This window comes from Rissa tridactyla, chromosome 16 (assembly GCF_028500815.1).
Source record: "Rissa tridactyla isolate bRisTri1 chromosome 16, bRisTri1.patW.cur.20221130, whole genome shotgun sequence".
Lineage (NCBI taxonomy): Eukaryota > Metazoa > Chordata > Aves > Charadriiformes > Laridae > Rissa > Rissa tridactyla.
In genome coordinates this window covers 183,765-197,549 of record NC_071481.1, presented here as the reverse complement: position 1 = coordinate 197,549, position 13,785 = coordinate 183,765, and the positions used below count along the sequence as shown (strand labels likewise).

The following is a 13,785-nucleotide window of genomic DNA, read 5'->3' as shown; positions in this document are numbered from 1 at the left end:
GGCTTAAGTCCTCCGCGAAACCTTACCGCTTCGGATTTTTAAAGGAGAAAATGGCCGAGTTACTTAAATACTGTAAGACGTGCCTGTAAATGACTGTCCTCATACTGCAGAGGCACGTGAGGTCTGTAACCTGCTTGAATGTCTTGCTCGTAGCCAGTTCCAGTCGCTATTTGCAATTCGGGTTCAGTCTGTTTTACTTCAGTTACAATTGCACTAAACTTAAGTTCATCGTTTAACTTCTGGAATGAGACTGCTGTTATTCAGCTGACGTGCAGTAGGAAAGATAGCATCACTACAGAGTAGTTTTTGTTATTTATTTTTAATACTCAGGACTGAGTAGACAACACCAATAATTTCAGGAATTCTCACAGCATTTTTTTTTTTCTTCTCTAGAAGAAAGACTATAATGGAGGTTAGGATAGAAGTCTTGTACTTCTTTTGAATTTCAGAAAAGGTTTCGTAAGACTATTAAAAAGCACAAGTTTATAAGGTTTTTAAACTTTTCAGCACTATAAACATGAAAATAGTTTGTACTCAGAAGTAGGTCTTTTTCTGAGGAAGTAAAAAAATTTCTTTCTGCTACATTAGCAGAAAAGGTTTTAGCCCAATGACTAGGGAACTTCCACCGCTAACAGAAGTGAAAATAAGCGCCGGGGTGTGCGGCTGGGGAAATTGTAACAAATACCCCATTTTATACCAAAGACGTGCTCAGCTGTTAGTCACTTGAGAAGTCTCTTTGGCTTGCCTTGCGCCAACACCAAGCAGTAGCGCCAGGCCGGTGCGCGGCGAGTTAGGGCAGAAGCTTTATCCCATCGCCGTACTCACAACGGGAGCAGTGGAGGAGACCTGGCAGCCAGTGCCACAGCTCGGACTCGCGGTTCCACTTTGTCCAGACGCAAGGCTGTGCCTGGGCTGGGCTCCCCGTCAGGAGCGGCTCGTGTCTCGGTGCGCACACGAGCCATGTGGCTCTTCCCCAAACGCTTTAAGCCAAAACAATCCCACTGAAAGCTAGGAGGACGCTTACTATGGGGTACCTGGATGGGGAAGCTTTCTTCTTTTCCCATCCAAGAGTGGCTTTGCTATTAATTTGAGAGTGAATGCTACTCGGGGCAGAACTGAGGCTTGAGGTCTTGGGGGATTCAGGCGCTTCCAGGTAAGGAGAAAGAGCAGTCTGTTCAAGCACAGGACCCTGGGCTAAAAGGGGGTTCCAGGTATTGGGAAAGGAGTGGGACCCAGAGGCAAGAGCCAGAAAAGATTTGCAGGGCAGTTGCTTGGCTTTAGACTGAGTTCTGCTGAAATGACAACTGCCGAGTTTGTGCTGAGTCTCACAGTCGACAAGGAACGAGCTGCAGCTTGGCGGCATCCATCTGTTTGCTGCAGCAGCGACCGTGTAACTGAGAAGGTTTGTTATTTTGGGGTCCTAGGTTTAAAGCTGCTCGTGTTTAAGGGGAAGGTTGCAAGTACCAATTTGATTTTTTCCACCTTAGAAAAATCTAGGGGGTGGAGGGGAAGCAGAGCTTTCAGTAGGGTGAATATTATCGTCAACAGCCTTGCGCAGGATTAGATAACTTGTTTATGTTTTGGAGGCAAATCTGCGTGGGTTCTTAGCACTGTTATGGCACAGCAGTAGGTTTTTAAGCACATACATAAATGAAGCTTAGCAATTTCCCCAGCTATAAAAGCCAAGTAATTAGGCATTACTGAAAAACTACATCTGACGTTTTTTCCATCAAGTACAATTCTGAAATAAACTCATTCACAGAAAATGTGAGGACTTCAGACTGCCAGATCAAGGCAAGTATTTACCTGCGCGCACAGCTAAAAGATCAAAGTTGTGCGATGCCTCATAGCTTCAGCAACTTTACCCATCGTTCACGTACTACAGTTAAATGTACTTGCTTTGTGATGAGTATTTGCAATTTCTTTCTCAAGAAAAAAAAAAATTACCATGCTATGCTCAGGACTCTTTTTTTTGCCCTCAGAATATGAGTAGCTTCTCTTCAGTCACCCGTAATGTACAATTTAGTTCTTTTTTAACAGGCGAGAAATTGAAGACAGGAACACTACTGCCCTCTCTTTTCTGTACAATGGTGCTTAACATGCTATGGGTGACTCTAGAAATAACAAAGGTTATTAATAATGATAGGCTGAATAACTCAAGTCTTACAGGATGTTTTATTGTCAGCACAAAACTATAGACACCATGCTACCAGGTAGTAAAAAGGAATTAAAATTAATGGTGTGCAATGTGAGTTATTGAACACTTCTGCAGAAATCTTAATTTTAATTAAATGCAAGCTGAATTCAACATTTGTTGTACATTTAACATTACTCGCTTTGAACTTTCCAGTAAATGCAGAACTCAAATGCACAACTGCATACACTACTCAATAAAGCAAAAACCAAAATGTATCATAAATAAGTATTTTATAGCTTTATTAAACTCGGCATGACAATATTCAAAATACAAAGTCAATTCTTTTTTATTCAATACTGTACATGATGCAGAAATATCAGTGCATTTCTATAGCATGTATTTCACCTTCATTTAGTTTGTACTAAAACAAATAAAAAGTAAGCTTTAAAATAGCTCAAACATCTCATTCAGCAGTTTAAACTGTAAACAGCTTGTTTATTTCTGTGAGGAGGAACACATTCTGCTTCTGTACCTCCGTTAATGAGCACCCTTTCTCTTGTGCTTATCTGTAAGAGGATAAATGTAATCACAACGAGCATAAGAAACTGCTAATGCACAAATGTGGCGCCTCAGTGAACTTTAGTGGATCGCTGAGGCACAATGAGGAAAAACTAAACAGCAAGAAGCAGCATCTGAAGCAGCGAGAGATGGGACTGACACTGTTCAATACATGGAATCATATTTTTTCCTCATACTTTCCTCCTCCCCTAAAATACTGCATAGAAACCGTAACACAAGACCAGCTTGTGCTGTGATTCTGTATTTAATATCGTCAGAATTTCAGACTCTAGGTGAGCACGTAGTTGTTACTGCCTACTTAATTGCAACCCTATAGCTGCCCGTATCCTCTGCCACTTTCAGGACACTTTCACATGTTTCCAGGATCCAGAAGGAAAAGAGCAGCAGCAGCAGCTTAGCAATAACTGGTCCAAGTCTCTCCTAGGAAAAATGGCAAAGTTGAGCCAAGTGTGTCTAGCAACTGAAAGAATCTACAAAACCTAACTCACTTTAAAAGTCTATTAGTGTCAAATTAAGTTGTAAAATAGATTCATCTTTCGAAATGCACTTCCAATATGCTTGCCAAGTCTTGAAGTGGATATCAGATCTTGCAGTTACCTTCTCGCCAGGTTGGCACGTCCTAGTCAAAGAGGACAGAGCCTGTTCTCAGTGTGTGAAAGGAATTTTGGAAATGCCTGATACAAAACCGTACTGCATTATCTGCTCTGTTGTCAGCTTTGTAAGTGACTTGTATGCAAAGCTGTATTTTTTTTTTTTATAACATGACTACCGAAATCCGTTCACCTAGGTAGCATATAACTGGCCAACTGTGACTACTATCCCTCCATATGTTTCTATGGAATCTAGGCTTTCAGCTATACATGCCAAGACAAAAAACAGTCTTAAGAAACATATCAGAGATATGCAGCATAAGAGGACTTTACCATCCACTTTCCAGTTCTCGGAGGACAAACTGGTCCTACTTCATTATCTGAGAACCTTAAGAACTTTGTAACATGATAAAGTTCAGCTCCGTCCTGAATAACTGCGCTGAGACCGTGCTCCCAGAGACTACGGGGAAACCACGTAAGACAGGTGTTTTCGTTTCAGATGACCAGCTATGTCCATTCTAGGTTTTGAGTCCAGTTTTGCTGGGGCTGAAGTAGCGGTGCAGTCACCAGACCAGGACTGAACGTCTGTGTTAGAGCTACTTTCTTCTGCTTCTCTGAAGAATTTCTCGTATTTGTCCAAATACGGAGGCCTTTCAGGCAGCAGATAGTAGTGAGTTGAACTGGCCTTCTTACCATTTTCAATAATCGGAAGAATGCAAGGGACCCTGTTGGAAGATCCTTCACTATTTTGTCTCTGTAGAGCTTTGCTGCTGACATACTTAGGATCAGGTGCAAAACTCTGGGTGGGGGGCATAACCCCATTGAGGTATGACGGCAGGCTTTTGGGACTCGGCGTACGGGAATTGCTGCATGACAAAGGTTCTCTTGGGGGCACTTTCGGGGGCCTATCTTCATCACTGTATGCACTAGAAGCAACTTCTGCTGACCACCTTCTGTAATCTGGTTTGAGGGCCCTTGGAGGTATGGGAACCCTTGGTGGTATCTCTGGTTTATCTTCATCAGAGTTTGGAGAAGACCTGTTTAAGTGTCCAGATAGTCTTACTACTGGTTTATTAAGAGATCCAGCTGGCCCAGAATGGGACCTTCGCAAACGTCGATGCAGCTGCTGTGGAGGAGGATAAATACTGGATATGTACCCATTTAGGCTTTGTGTAGGGTTGGCATCTTCTGGTTTTGGTCCTGTTGGAGTATCAAAGTACGCATAATTGATTTGTCCACAGCCCCGAAAGCTCCGCCGGCTTGGAGCACTGGACTTAAAAGGAGGAAGTTCATAATCTTCTAGCAAAAAGTCAGTATCTGAGCTAGTCAGGAATTCCACCTCTTTGTCAACCTCATCTGGAGTAAGGTCTTCAGCGATAGGCAGAGGGGGTAGTGGTCTGGAGCTCCGGTCATTGGAAGACGCAGACAGAAATTGAATTGGCCCATTTTTTATTGGCATGTGAGGAGGTATTTCTTCAGAAACACAGCCCATGGTTAATGACAGTTTACTAAACCCAGGAACCAGATGGTCTTCATATCTTGAAATCGGCTGTTCATTTTTGGGACTTACAGGAGGGGGGCTGGATTTCTGAGATGGGACTTGGATGCAACTTTCAGCAAAGCTGTGGTCATTCATGGAAGCATGGTTGGAAGAGTGCCCTAAAAAAGTGAGAAAGTCTTAGAAACACTTTTCTAAGTAGCGCTCTAGCGCGTGATTTTGACACTGCATATTTAACTATTTAATTCCTTCTAATGCAACAGTAAGTAATGTCTGCTTAATGACTCCAGTAACAAAAATTAGTTACTATAGATCTTTTTTGGTCACGGATTTGTCTTTAGTTAAGAGAGCAGCTGATTACCTTATTATTTTAGGCCAGTGCTCCAGTTAAATGAGGTAGTTCAAGAGACCTCAAGCACGTGCAACAGAACAGAGCTACAGCTACAAAGATCCCAGCAGAGGAGTACAACAGAACAAGTGCTGTTTTACTAAATGGCTCTTCTATCAGAAACGTTGTGGCAACTCAGAGGCCTCTAAGTACAAGGAAAAGAGGTTTTTTGTTTGTTTGAACTTGATCATGTTATTTAAATGTTTTTGTTGTTGTTGGGCTTGAACAGTATTTTCTTGAAATGCCTGCGTTCAGTCACCAGAGGGCAGCCTTATATCCAGAATGAAAAGCATTTAGTGTCTTAGTGAAGACTTGAGGATTATTTTTTTTTCAGTTGTGCTACCTAAATATGCATGTGTTAGTCTTTATACTTACCAATGGGTGGTAAATGTTGCTCTGCTGATGGATTCAAATTATATGCCACTGCTATAGGGTCCACATTAAAGAAAGTGCTAAAAAGAATAAAAAAAAAAAAAAAAAGAAAAGCCTTTGCTGTAAGTAAACCATAGGTTGGTACTGGTACAAATATTCTTAATGCTCATCTCATACTTGAAGATGCAATAGATCAGACTATAGCCTCACTCACTTTTCAAATCCACTGTGGCTACTCCAGCAGGTTTTCAGACTTCCCATGCCTTGACTAGTGTGAAGAAATCCGGTTTTTAATGGGACTCTCATCTCCTGAGCAGCAACTCCTGCAGTTGACATTGTGCGCCGCTCTCTGGTGATGTCTCACGACCCTAGAAATTCAGTCCTTGACAGGCTTCCTGCAGTTTTCATTCCCTTCAAAAAGAGAGGACATTAATATCAGAAATGCAAACTTGATGAGTCCACCTCTCATCTGAAATTTCAGTATTTAAAGGAATTAAATATCTGTGTAGAAAGGCCTTCTGTCCTAATACTTGCTAATAGGAAAATTTTACCAAACTTGTCATCTTGTGTCTGACTGCAAAACTAAAGTGCAAAGTACATAAGTTCTCCTACAGAATTAAACTGTATAGAAAAAAAGAAAAATGTTCAGTAAAGTTGATGTATGGCACCTGTGCATCAACAACTTCAGTTCCTGTACGTAAACTGACAATTATTCTGGCATATATTAATTATTATAATAAGTTTTCAGGAACGATCTCTAACTTTCTAGTAGCCATTTATCCTTAGTTTTATCTTTTTGCTAATGAGTTTATGGTTTCCAGTGTAGCCAACATATAACAGCCTAGTCTGTTTTTAAATATTACCTTCAATAGCCTAACAAATGGTCTTTGCTCCACTGAACAGAATTACTGACTACTTAAATCAGAATTCAAAAACTTCTTTTATATAAAGCAGTCACTATTGTTAACAAACTTAAACGTTAAGATAGTTTTAATGAGACTCAAGTCTTCTAGCTATTTCAAACAAATGAGAAATCTAGTAATTTGAAATAATCTCATCTTAAACTGTCCTGCTGTATTCAGATTTATTTTGAATGTGTGAACAATGATTTATCTGGCCCATTTACAACAGGAAAAAAAATGTGTTGGCAATTGCTTTATATTGAATAAGTAATCATAGTCTAAGAACAAGCTGACACACAGGGCTTTGTTTAGAAAATTTAGAATGGATTATTGAGGGCGACAGTGTAAAAGCAGTCAGAAGAAATTAAGTCCAAGACTATAAGCAAAGATGTTCTCTGGGTCTGGGCTTCATCTACACAAATATCCTAAATTCAGCGAGTGCAATATGGTGTTATGTGGCTGTTTAAAACAAAAAACCCAACCCACTCAAAACAGTTTAATTTGTGTCTCTCTGGAGAATCAAGAATATGACCAGTTTCTTAACATGAACTTCCTTCCTTTTCCCCCCAAAAGAAAAAATTCCACCTAAAGAAAAGCTGACCAACGATTGAGGGCCAGCTACATCACTGCAGTACGCGTGTCAAGAGAACGCCTTCACAGTACGGCACTGAAAGAAACTGGGGTACAGAAACAAGTAATAGCTTATGCTTATGGTAACTCCGTTCGAAAAGGGGCATTCTATGCAGATGTGTGATCTTCCTCGTCCTTTAAGAGGAAAGATCCGTTATACTTCTTTGCAACACGAGGGATGGGCAGACTCCTAAGCAGGACTGTAAGCCAGGTGCCTCAGGATTAATTTGCAATCTAACACCACTATTTGCCTTTTATACACACTTGTTTAGAATCACAGAATGTGTCGGGTTGGAAGGGACCTTTAAAGGTCATCTAGTCCAAGTCAGTCACTAGTCAGTGAGCAGGGACATCATGTTTGAGAGAGAACAACTCTGCTACGCTTTTCCAAATTTGAATTTTGAATTGGGTCCAGTATTGGTCACACAAGCAAACGGTACATGGCAAAGAGCTGCTGACTGCAAGCGTGTTTATAACGTGCAAGACCTAATCACGTTCTCTTAAAGAGTGTGATGCTTTTATTGATCAAGGCTACCAGCGATCGCCCTTGTGTCAACAGCAGCGGCATTTTTGTATTCACTACCACATACCCAGTGTATTTCAGCCAGTCATTTAAGAAGACCTCTACACAGGAGGCAATTAGCTTTAGTAAGAAGCTAACAAGGGCCAAACCAGTGTTCTGCTTGCTGCAGAAAAGCATTTGAGTCTTAGTCCTACTTACTTCAGCCCTCCCAATTTTAGTAAAGACTATGTTCTTCCTTTTTAGACGATCTTAAAAGCTAGCTTAACCCTGGAAATTTTTGCATTACACAGTCAAGCTGGACCCTTCCCACTAATGGGAACTGCAGATTTTCATAATAAAATTAAGTACAAACACACAGGCACAGGAAGCAATAACGGAGTTCTGATTAGCAAATGAGTTCAAAATATCTTAGTCCTGTAGCAGCAGTTCTTCCGTCCAGTTCTGTGAGTGCAAGCAGAACCATTGTCTGTGGGGGCACAGAAACTGGAGAAATCCCTTTGTCAACAAGACTTAGGCAGCGCAGTACAAGTATAGCACCAATTCTAAAATTCCTTCCTATCATGTTGACACAATTCACAAATAAAACATCCATCACATCAGCTCACGCTGTATTGAGCAGTGATTTTTCATGCCTCACAGATCCTACCCTATTAGCAATGAATCTGCAAAAGAAACGGCGACTGAATTACTGAACCGAAGGCTAATGGTTATGAAGAAGTTTGCACGGCTGTTTCAGTATTTTTTGAAGTCAAATCCAAGTCACAAGTTGAAAAATCACTGATACGGAGCACTGATTAGTCAGCAAATGGTAGTACTCCACCTCAGCGCACATACAAGATCCAACAAGACCATGAGCGAGACATCGATTATGATATAAAAAATGAGACAGGAAGGGGGGGTGGCACTGCTGTAGTTTGAGAGCACATGTAATGTACTTGCTATGATAACGTACAACCCTTGCAGGGCTTGTTAAGAAGCCCAACCTCCATCAGATCCCACGCCAAAACCACTGCTAGTAATTACTGTGTCAGCTTTCTGAATGCTGTCTAAATCTCAGCTCTTAAGACTGATGGTTGCACAATCGCCTCTCTGAAATCCCTCTGGAATGCTAAGCTCAACTTCTGAAATGGAATTAAATATTTACATACTCTAGGAAAAGGTAATTTCCACTTGTTTCAATCAACTCTTTATTTTTTCAAAAATAAAGCACAGACAAACTTTGCAGCCATAAAACTTGCTTGTTTTTAACAATAACCTCTTTGTGAGTTCGCAGAAGGTGACTTGCCTTGACATTTCAGTAAGGAGTTGTGAATAGACGGAGTTATGAAACTGTCCTCTATGCCTTAAGCTAGGAGTATCAAGAGAGGTAAGGCATGTCCTTTTTCAGTGGAGTCTAGAGAGTTGGTGTCTGTGTTTTAAAACGTGCATACGCTTGTTTGACGATACAGTATCTTAAGAGGGAGCCACGAGGACGTGTAATTGAGGAGGACAAACTCTGTGTTTTATACAGCGTGCTCTTACTAAAGCCGAGCAGTCTGTATTTTGTGAGGCTACTATGTTCTAGTAATTGGCTTTAAAAGTCAGTCATGAAGACATAAACAACGATTTTCACTGTAACTGTGGGCCCAATCCTGCCTCCTTAAAGACTTGAGGATCTGAACTTCACCATAAATAAAATCAAACCACATTTGTTCAAGAAAATGGACGCTATGCAGTAATGAAATGTTCTGGATCTCGCGCTGCTATGCTGCTCATGTGTACAGAATGGGTTTTCGGTTACTCTGCTTGTCTGGCCTAGTTATGGCAATTCGAAAGATCGAAGCACTTTAAGTGCTTTTGAAGATGTTACAGTTTCAGTGTTATTCAAAAGAAACTGAGTTAGTTCAAACTAAAACTATAGCTAATAATTTCTAGAGGGCAGACACAAGCCAAGGCAATTCAAAGGTTTGTTGGTACGTTAGGAAGTTATCCACGCCATCCACTGTAAGGCAAGGCAACTGTGCAACGGAGATGCTTTTTAATAGTTCATGCCTGTTCGCATTAACAAATACAAATTATTCTAAATACTGGAGATAAGATTGATTTTATTTTTTTTTTTTTTAACAAGGCCAAACATACCTTCAGACTTGAACCAATGAGTTATAATACGATGGATATGTGTAAGCTGAAAAGGGTCAAATACATCCATAAACAGTAGGGTATCTACACAGTGAGGAATGCATATGGGAATATATAGGAAAATTTTTGTGACACGAAGTTGAGTTACATAAAACATCCCAAATATACAGTATTCATACTGATAAATATCACTAAATACTTGTGTTACAGCAACAGTAATCCTCTATTTAGAAACTAAAGCATTTGCATACATTTTAGCTCCAACACCTACCACTGATCACACAGAGAATCTTGTTACTCTCTTCCCTGCTCTCCCAGCCCCGATGAAACCAAATATTTGAGGAGAGTCAGGTTCATAATAAAGAAAGCCTTTCTGGTATGCACAGTAGACCAAACCATGCTCTAAAATGTTTTACTTAATGGGTATGGAATACAGCAATTTGCTGTACAGACTTTTGAATGCCTGCACAAATTTTGTACAGATTTTATAAAGGCAACACTCCTAACAAGCAGCTTATATACTTCTAAGAAATGGGAAAGGCGTGGGGGTGAGGGGGGAAGTACGGCCTACTTACTTTTGGGAGGGGAAGAAATGTGGCTACCTTAAATGCACAACCTATTTTTGCTCACCTTGCCACCACATATCTTTAACAAATCTCAGAAGCAATTCACGGGAGGAGGGGCACATTTTTGCACTACAAGTCATCCTCTCCAGCTAGCTGTTCCTTATTTGACAATGTGATGTAATTTCCTTTTTTCCTTTGACTTTCTATTTAACGTAAGTACTTAAGATAGAACCACCCCTTCTAAGTATTTCAGACTTCTAATTGGACTTTAAAAAGCCTAAGAGCTGTTAGTATACTTTCTGGAACTCCACATACTTCCAAAAAGAAAAAAAATAATCCTGGTTCTCTAGTGGTCGTATCATCCCTTAAGTGCTTTTGCCTTTGCAACTAGATGAATACCCAGCAACCAACACCTAGCAGAAACAGCCTCACAAGAAAGTTAGTTTAAATCTATTAATGTAATAAATAATTAGATCTTATTCACTATGCAGCAAACCTCCACAGTGCAGTTCAGTATTCCTCCAAGTCCCAAGCCAAATCACGCTCAGATACAGGCCTCAGAAGATGTTTCCATTTATAGGAATTATATTCTTTACAGTTATTATATAAATGAGGCATATTCTTAACTTTGAGAGACTTTTCTATGCATTCTGCCAACCAGAAATGGACCATTCTGTGGCAGAAAAATTAAGACTATGATCACTTAATGAAGATGGGTAAAAATGCTGCTCAAACCATAGGAGGCTGCAAATAAAATTAATTATACAGGTATACCCCAAATGATGATGGGCATACCTTTAAAAAGACAAATCTACTGAACAGCAAACAAACAATGTATTTAGATTATAATAGTCAGCTATTTTGGAATATATTCGAAGAACTGCTGTTCTCAGCTCATCAAAGAGTTTAAGTTCAGTTAAAAATTTGGGCTACCATTTCACAGTCCTACACAGCAACTGGGAGGAACCTGTAAATTGCCAGTAGAAAACTAATAATTAAATAGCAAGACAATTGCCTTGCCTCTGCTTGTCAGATTTCAGATGCATGCTTAAGGTATAGTACTTCACCCTCCTGAAAATTTTAATGTGAATACAGGCAGCTTACATTCAGGAAATAAAAATTCCTTTATAGCTGACTCAGAGTCATAACCATAGTGTTAGACACGCTGTGATAAGTTTTAATTTTGTTTTCCACTACAGAGAAGTGGAACTGTTTTCCTCTGAAATAATTCCTGTATTGCAGAGGATGATAGACAAAGGGCTTCACCAAGAACATACGCCCCCTCAAAAGGTAGGTTTCTATTTAAAAAAAACAATAATAAAATTGTCCTGTATAGGTAAGTTGCTAAGGAAAGAAAACTAGGCTTGTGCATAAAGTAACGTGGGTGAATTGACCAGTTTGGTTTCTCTTTTAAAGTTTTACTACCTTATAAATGCAATTCAGAAACGTGTTTGTGATGCAGAGGCATCGTTCACCTGTCATTCCAGTATGACAAAGGCTCAAGGATCCCCAAGCTGACCAAAGAGACTTGGGTCTCTTTGACCGCAGCCCTTCCCATCCAGATTATCAATACGTAATTAAGTATTGTTATCTTTAGATCGAGCGTAGCAATGGTTTTGGTTACTGCTTCAGCAGTGCTGCGCAAGGTCCTCGCTCCGCGGTGCCGGGGTCGCTCCGGACGCCCCGCGCGCGCGGCAGCGGGCAGGGCTGGGGGCGCGCTGTTAGCCCCGGAGTTAAACACCGCGGACGGGCTATTTTAGAAAATCGAGGATGAGCGTGTACTGGGGTATTAAGTCATGAAGAAATGTTTACTCTAAATTAAGCCATCCTAAATTAGAGTACGAGGCGCAGAGCCTGAGCCCACAATGCGGTCTCTGTTTACGCACAGGGGCGACAGGACGCACCGGCACCGTTTCGGTCAGGACGGAAACGCACGGCGGTGCCGCCTCCGGCTCCAAGAACGCGGCCACGGGCACCACTGCCCGCGGGCGGGTCCCCCCGGAGGGGCTCCGGCCGCCCGTCCGCTTCCGCTCTCCGTCGCGGCGAGCGGGGCGGGATCGCACCGAGACGCCTCCCGCCCGACCCCGCAGGTAAGCGCCGCAGCGGCGGCTCTGGGCCCCTACTGTCCCCCGCACCCTCAGCAGCACAAGAAAACGCGCTCCTGCTCCTCCCCGGCGCACCTCCCGGGACGTGGCCCGCCGCCTCCCCCCGCGCCCGCTGGCGTGGGCCGCGCCGCGCCGGGACCGCGGCTCCGTGCCAGGGGCCCGGGCAGCCCGGGTGCGGCGGCCCGGCGGAGCCCGGGCGACCCGGAGGTGCCGCCGCCGGCCGTCCGCACCGGCTCCCGCTCCCTCTCCCCGCCGGCGGGGCCTGGCGCGGCAGGTACGAGGCGGTCCCGGGCCGCGGCCGAGCCTTGCCGGCGGCTTAGGTGCGCGGCGGGCGGGAGGGGCCGCGGCGGCGGGGGGCGCTCCGCCGCCATGGCAACGCGCGGCGCGGCGGGAGGTGCCGCCGCGGGGGCCGTCACTCACCCCCAAAGCGTCGCGCAGCTCCGCATGTCCCCGCGCGGCCGCCGGCGCGACACGCATGCGCCGAGCCGCCACAGCGCCCGGTCACTGCCGCGCCGCCCGCCGGCGGGCCTTCTTATACCGAGGGGCGGAGCCGCCGGGGAGCCCCGCCCCCCCGGCCGCGCCCCGCCGCACGTTGTGCGCGCGTCGTGAAACGTCTTAAAGGGGCGATGCCCGCGCGTGGGCCGGCAAAGGTGCTGTGGCGGTTTCCGGGCGGGAGGGTGCGGGCCTCGCCGGGCACGGGCGGGGGATGCGGCGGGTCCCGGCCGCTCTCCGCTCCTCCGGGCCCGTCTGCGGGAACGGCCGCCGCTGCGCCCGCCCGAACGGCTGCCGGCGCCGGCTTGCCCCCTCGCGCCCCCGCGGCCCGGGCCTGCGGGACCGGCCGCCTCCGGGCCGAGCGAGAGGCGCCTCCGCCCAGCGGGCTCCGGACGGGGTGGCTGGGGACGGTGGCGCGCGCGGCCCCACGGAGCTCGCGCCCCCGCCGGTGCCGTTCCGCATGCCGCCAGGCCCCCGTTACCCGTACCGCCGCTCCCGACGCTGCCAGGGCCGCCCACCCCGCTCAGCGGCCGGGCGTGAGGCCCCTTCCCCCGGCTCGGGAGCCGCTCCCCGGGACGCTGCCCCTGCCGCCGCCGGGGAGCGCTCGCTCTCCCTCCCCGAACCGCAGCCGGCGGGGGCGTCCCGCGCGGCCCCTCCGCCTCGGCCGGCGAGGAGCCGGCGGCGCTGGCCCGGGCGGCGGAGCCGGTCCTCGCCCCACGCGTTCGGGGTCCGGCGTTTTGCAGTCACTGGGAACGCGTGTCGTTCGGCACCGCCAGAAGGAAAAAACACCAAATCTCTTACCGTTGTAGGAGTTGCTACCGTGAACGTCTGTGCTCTTGAACTTTGTGTTGAAATAAATCCACCTTCACGTGTAATGATTTATTG

The 13,785-nt window shown here is 44.9% G+C and overlaps 2 protein-coding genes across 6 annotated transcripts in view; one reads left to right on the top strand and one right to left on the bottom strand.

Moving 5' to 3' along the window:
- Positions 1 to 966: 966 nt before the first annotated feature.
- ERRFI1 (ERBB receptor feedback inhibitor 1) lies at positions 967 to 13,783 on the bottom strand. 3 transcript variants are annotated; one of them, XM_054222156.1, is made up of 4 exons: positions 13,702 to 13,783; positions 5,779 to 5,975; positions 5,568 to 5,644; positions 971 to 4,965 (listed from the first exon to the last, which is right to left on the bottom strand). In XM_054222156.1, exons 2-4 carry the CDS (start codon positions 5,898 to 5,900, stop codon positions 3,767 to 3,769), a joined length of 1,398 nt encoding a protein of 465 aa, XP_054078131.1. In that variant the 5' UTR covers positions 5,901 to 5,975; positions 13,702 to 13,783; the 3' UTR covers positions 971 to 3,766. The 3 variants fall into 3 exon arrangements, with proteins under 3 accessions (XP_054078132.1, XP_054078131.1, XP_054078130.1); XM_054222155.1 differs by lacking the exon at positions 13,702 to 13,783 and adding an exon at positions 12,829 to 12,929 and having other exon boundaries at positions 972 to 4,965; XM_054222157.1 differs by lacking the exon at positions 13,702 to 13,783 and having other exon boundaries at positions 967 to 4,965; positions 5,779 to 5,934.
- Positions 12,174 to 13,785, top strand: part of SLC45A1 (solute carrier family 45 member 1) — a 75,275-nt gene continuing 73,663 nt past the window's right edge. For 2 of the 3 annotated variants that reach the window (XM_054222142.1, XM_054222137.1), the window contains exon 1: positions 12,174 to 12,393. The gene's annotated coding sequence lies outside the window, so the exon portion shown is untranslated. Of the gene's footprint in view, positions 12,394 to 13,023; positions 13,059 to 13,785 lie in introns of those variants that run through there. The other variant, XM_054222138.1, reaches the window with a different exon arrangement.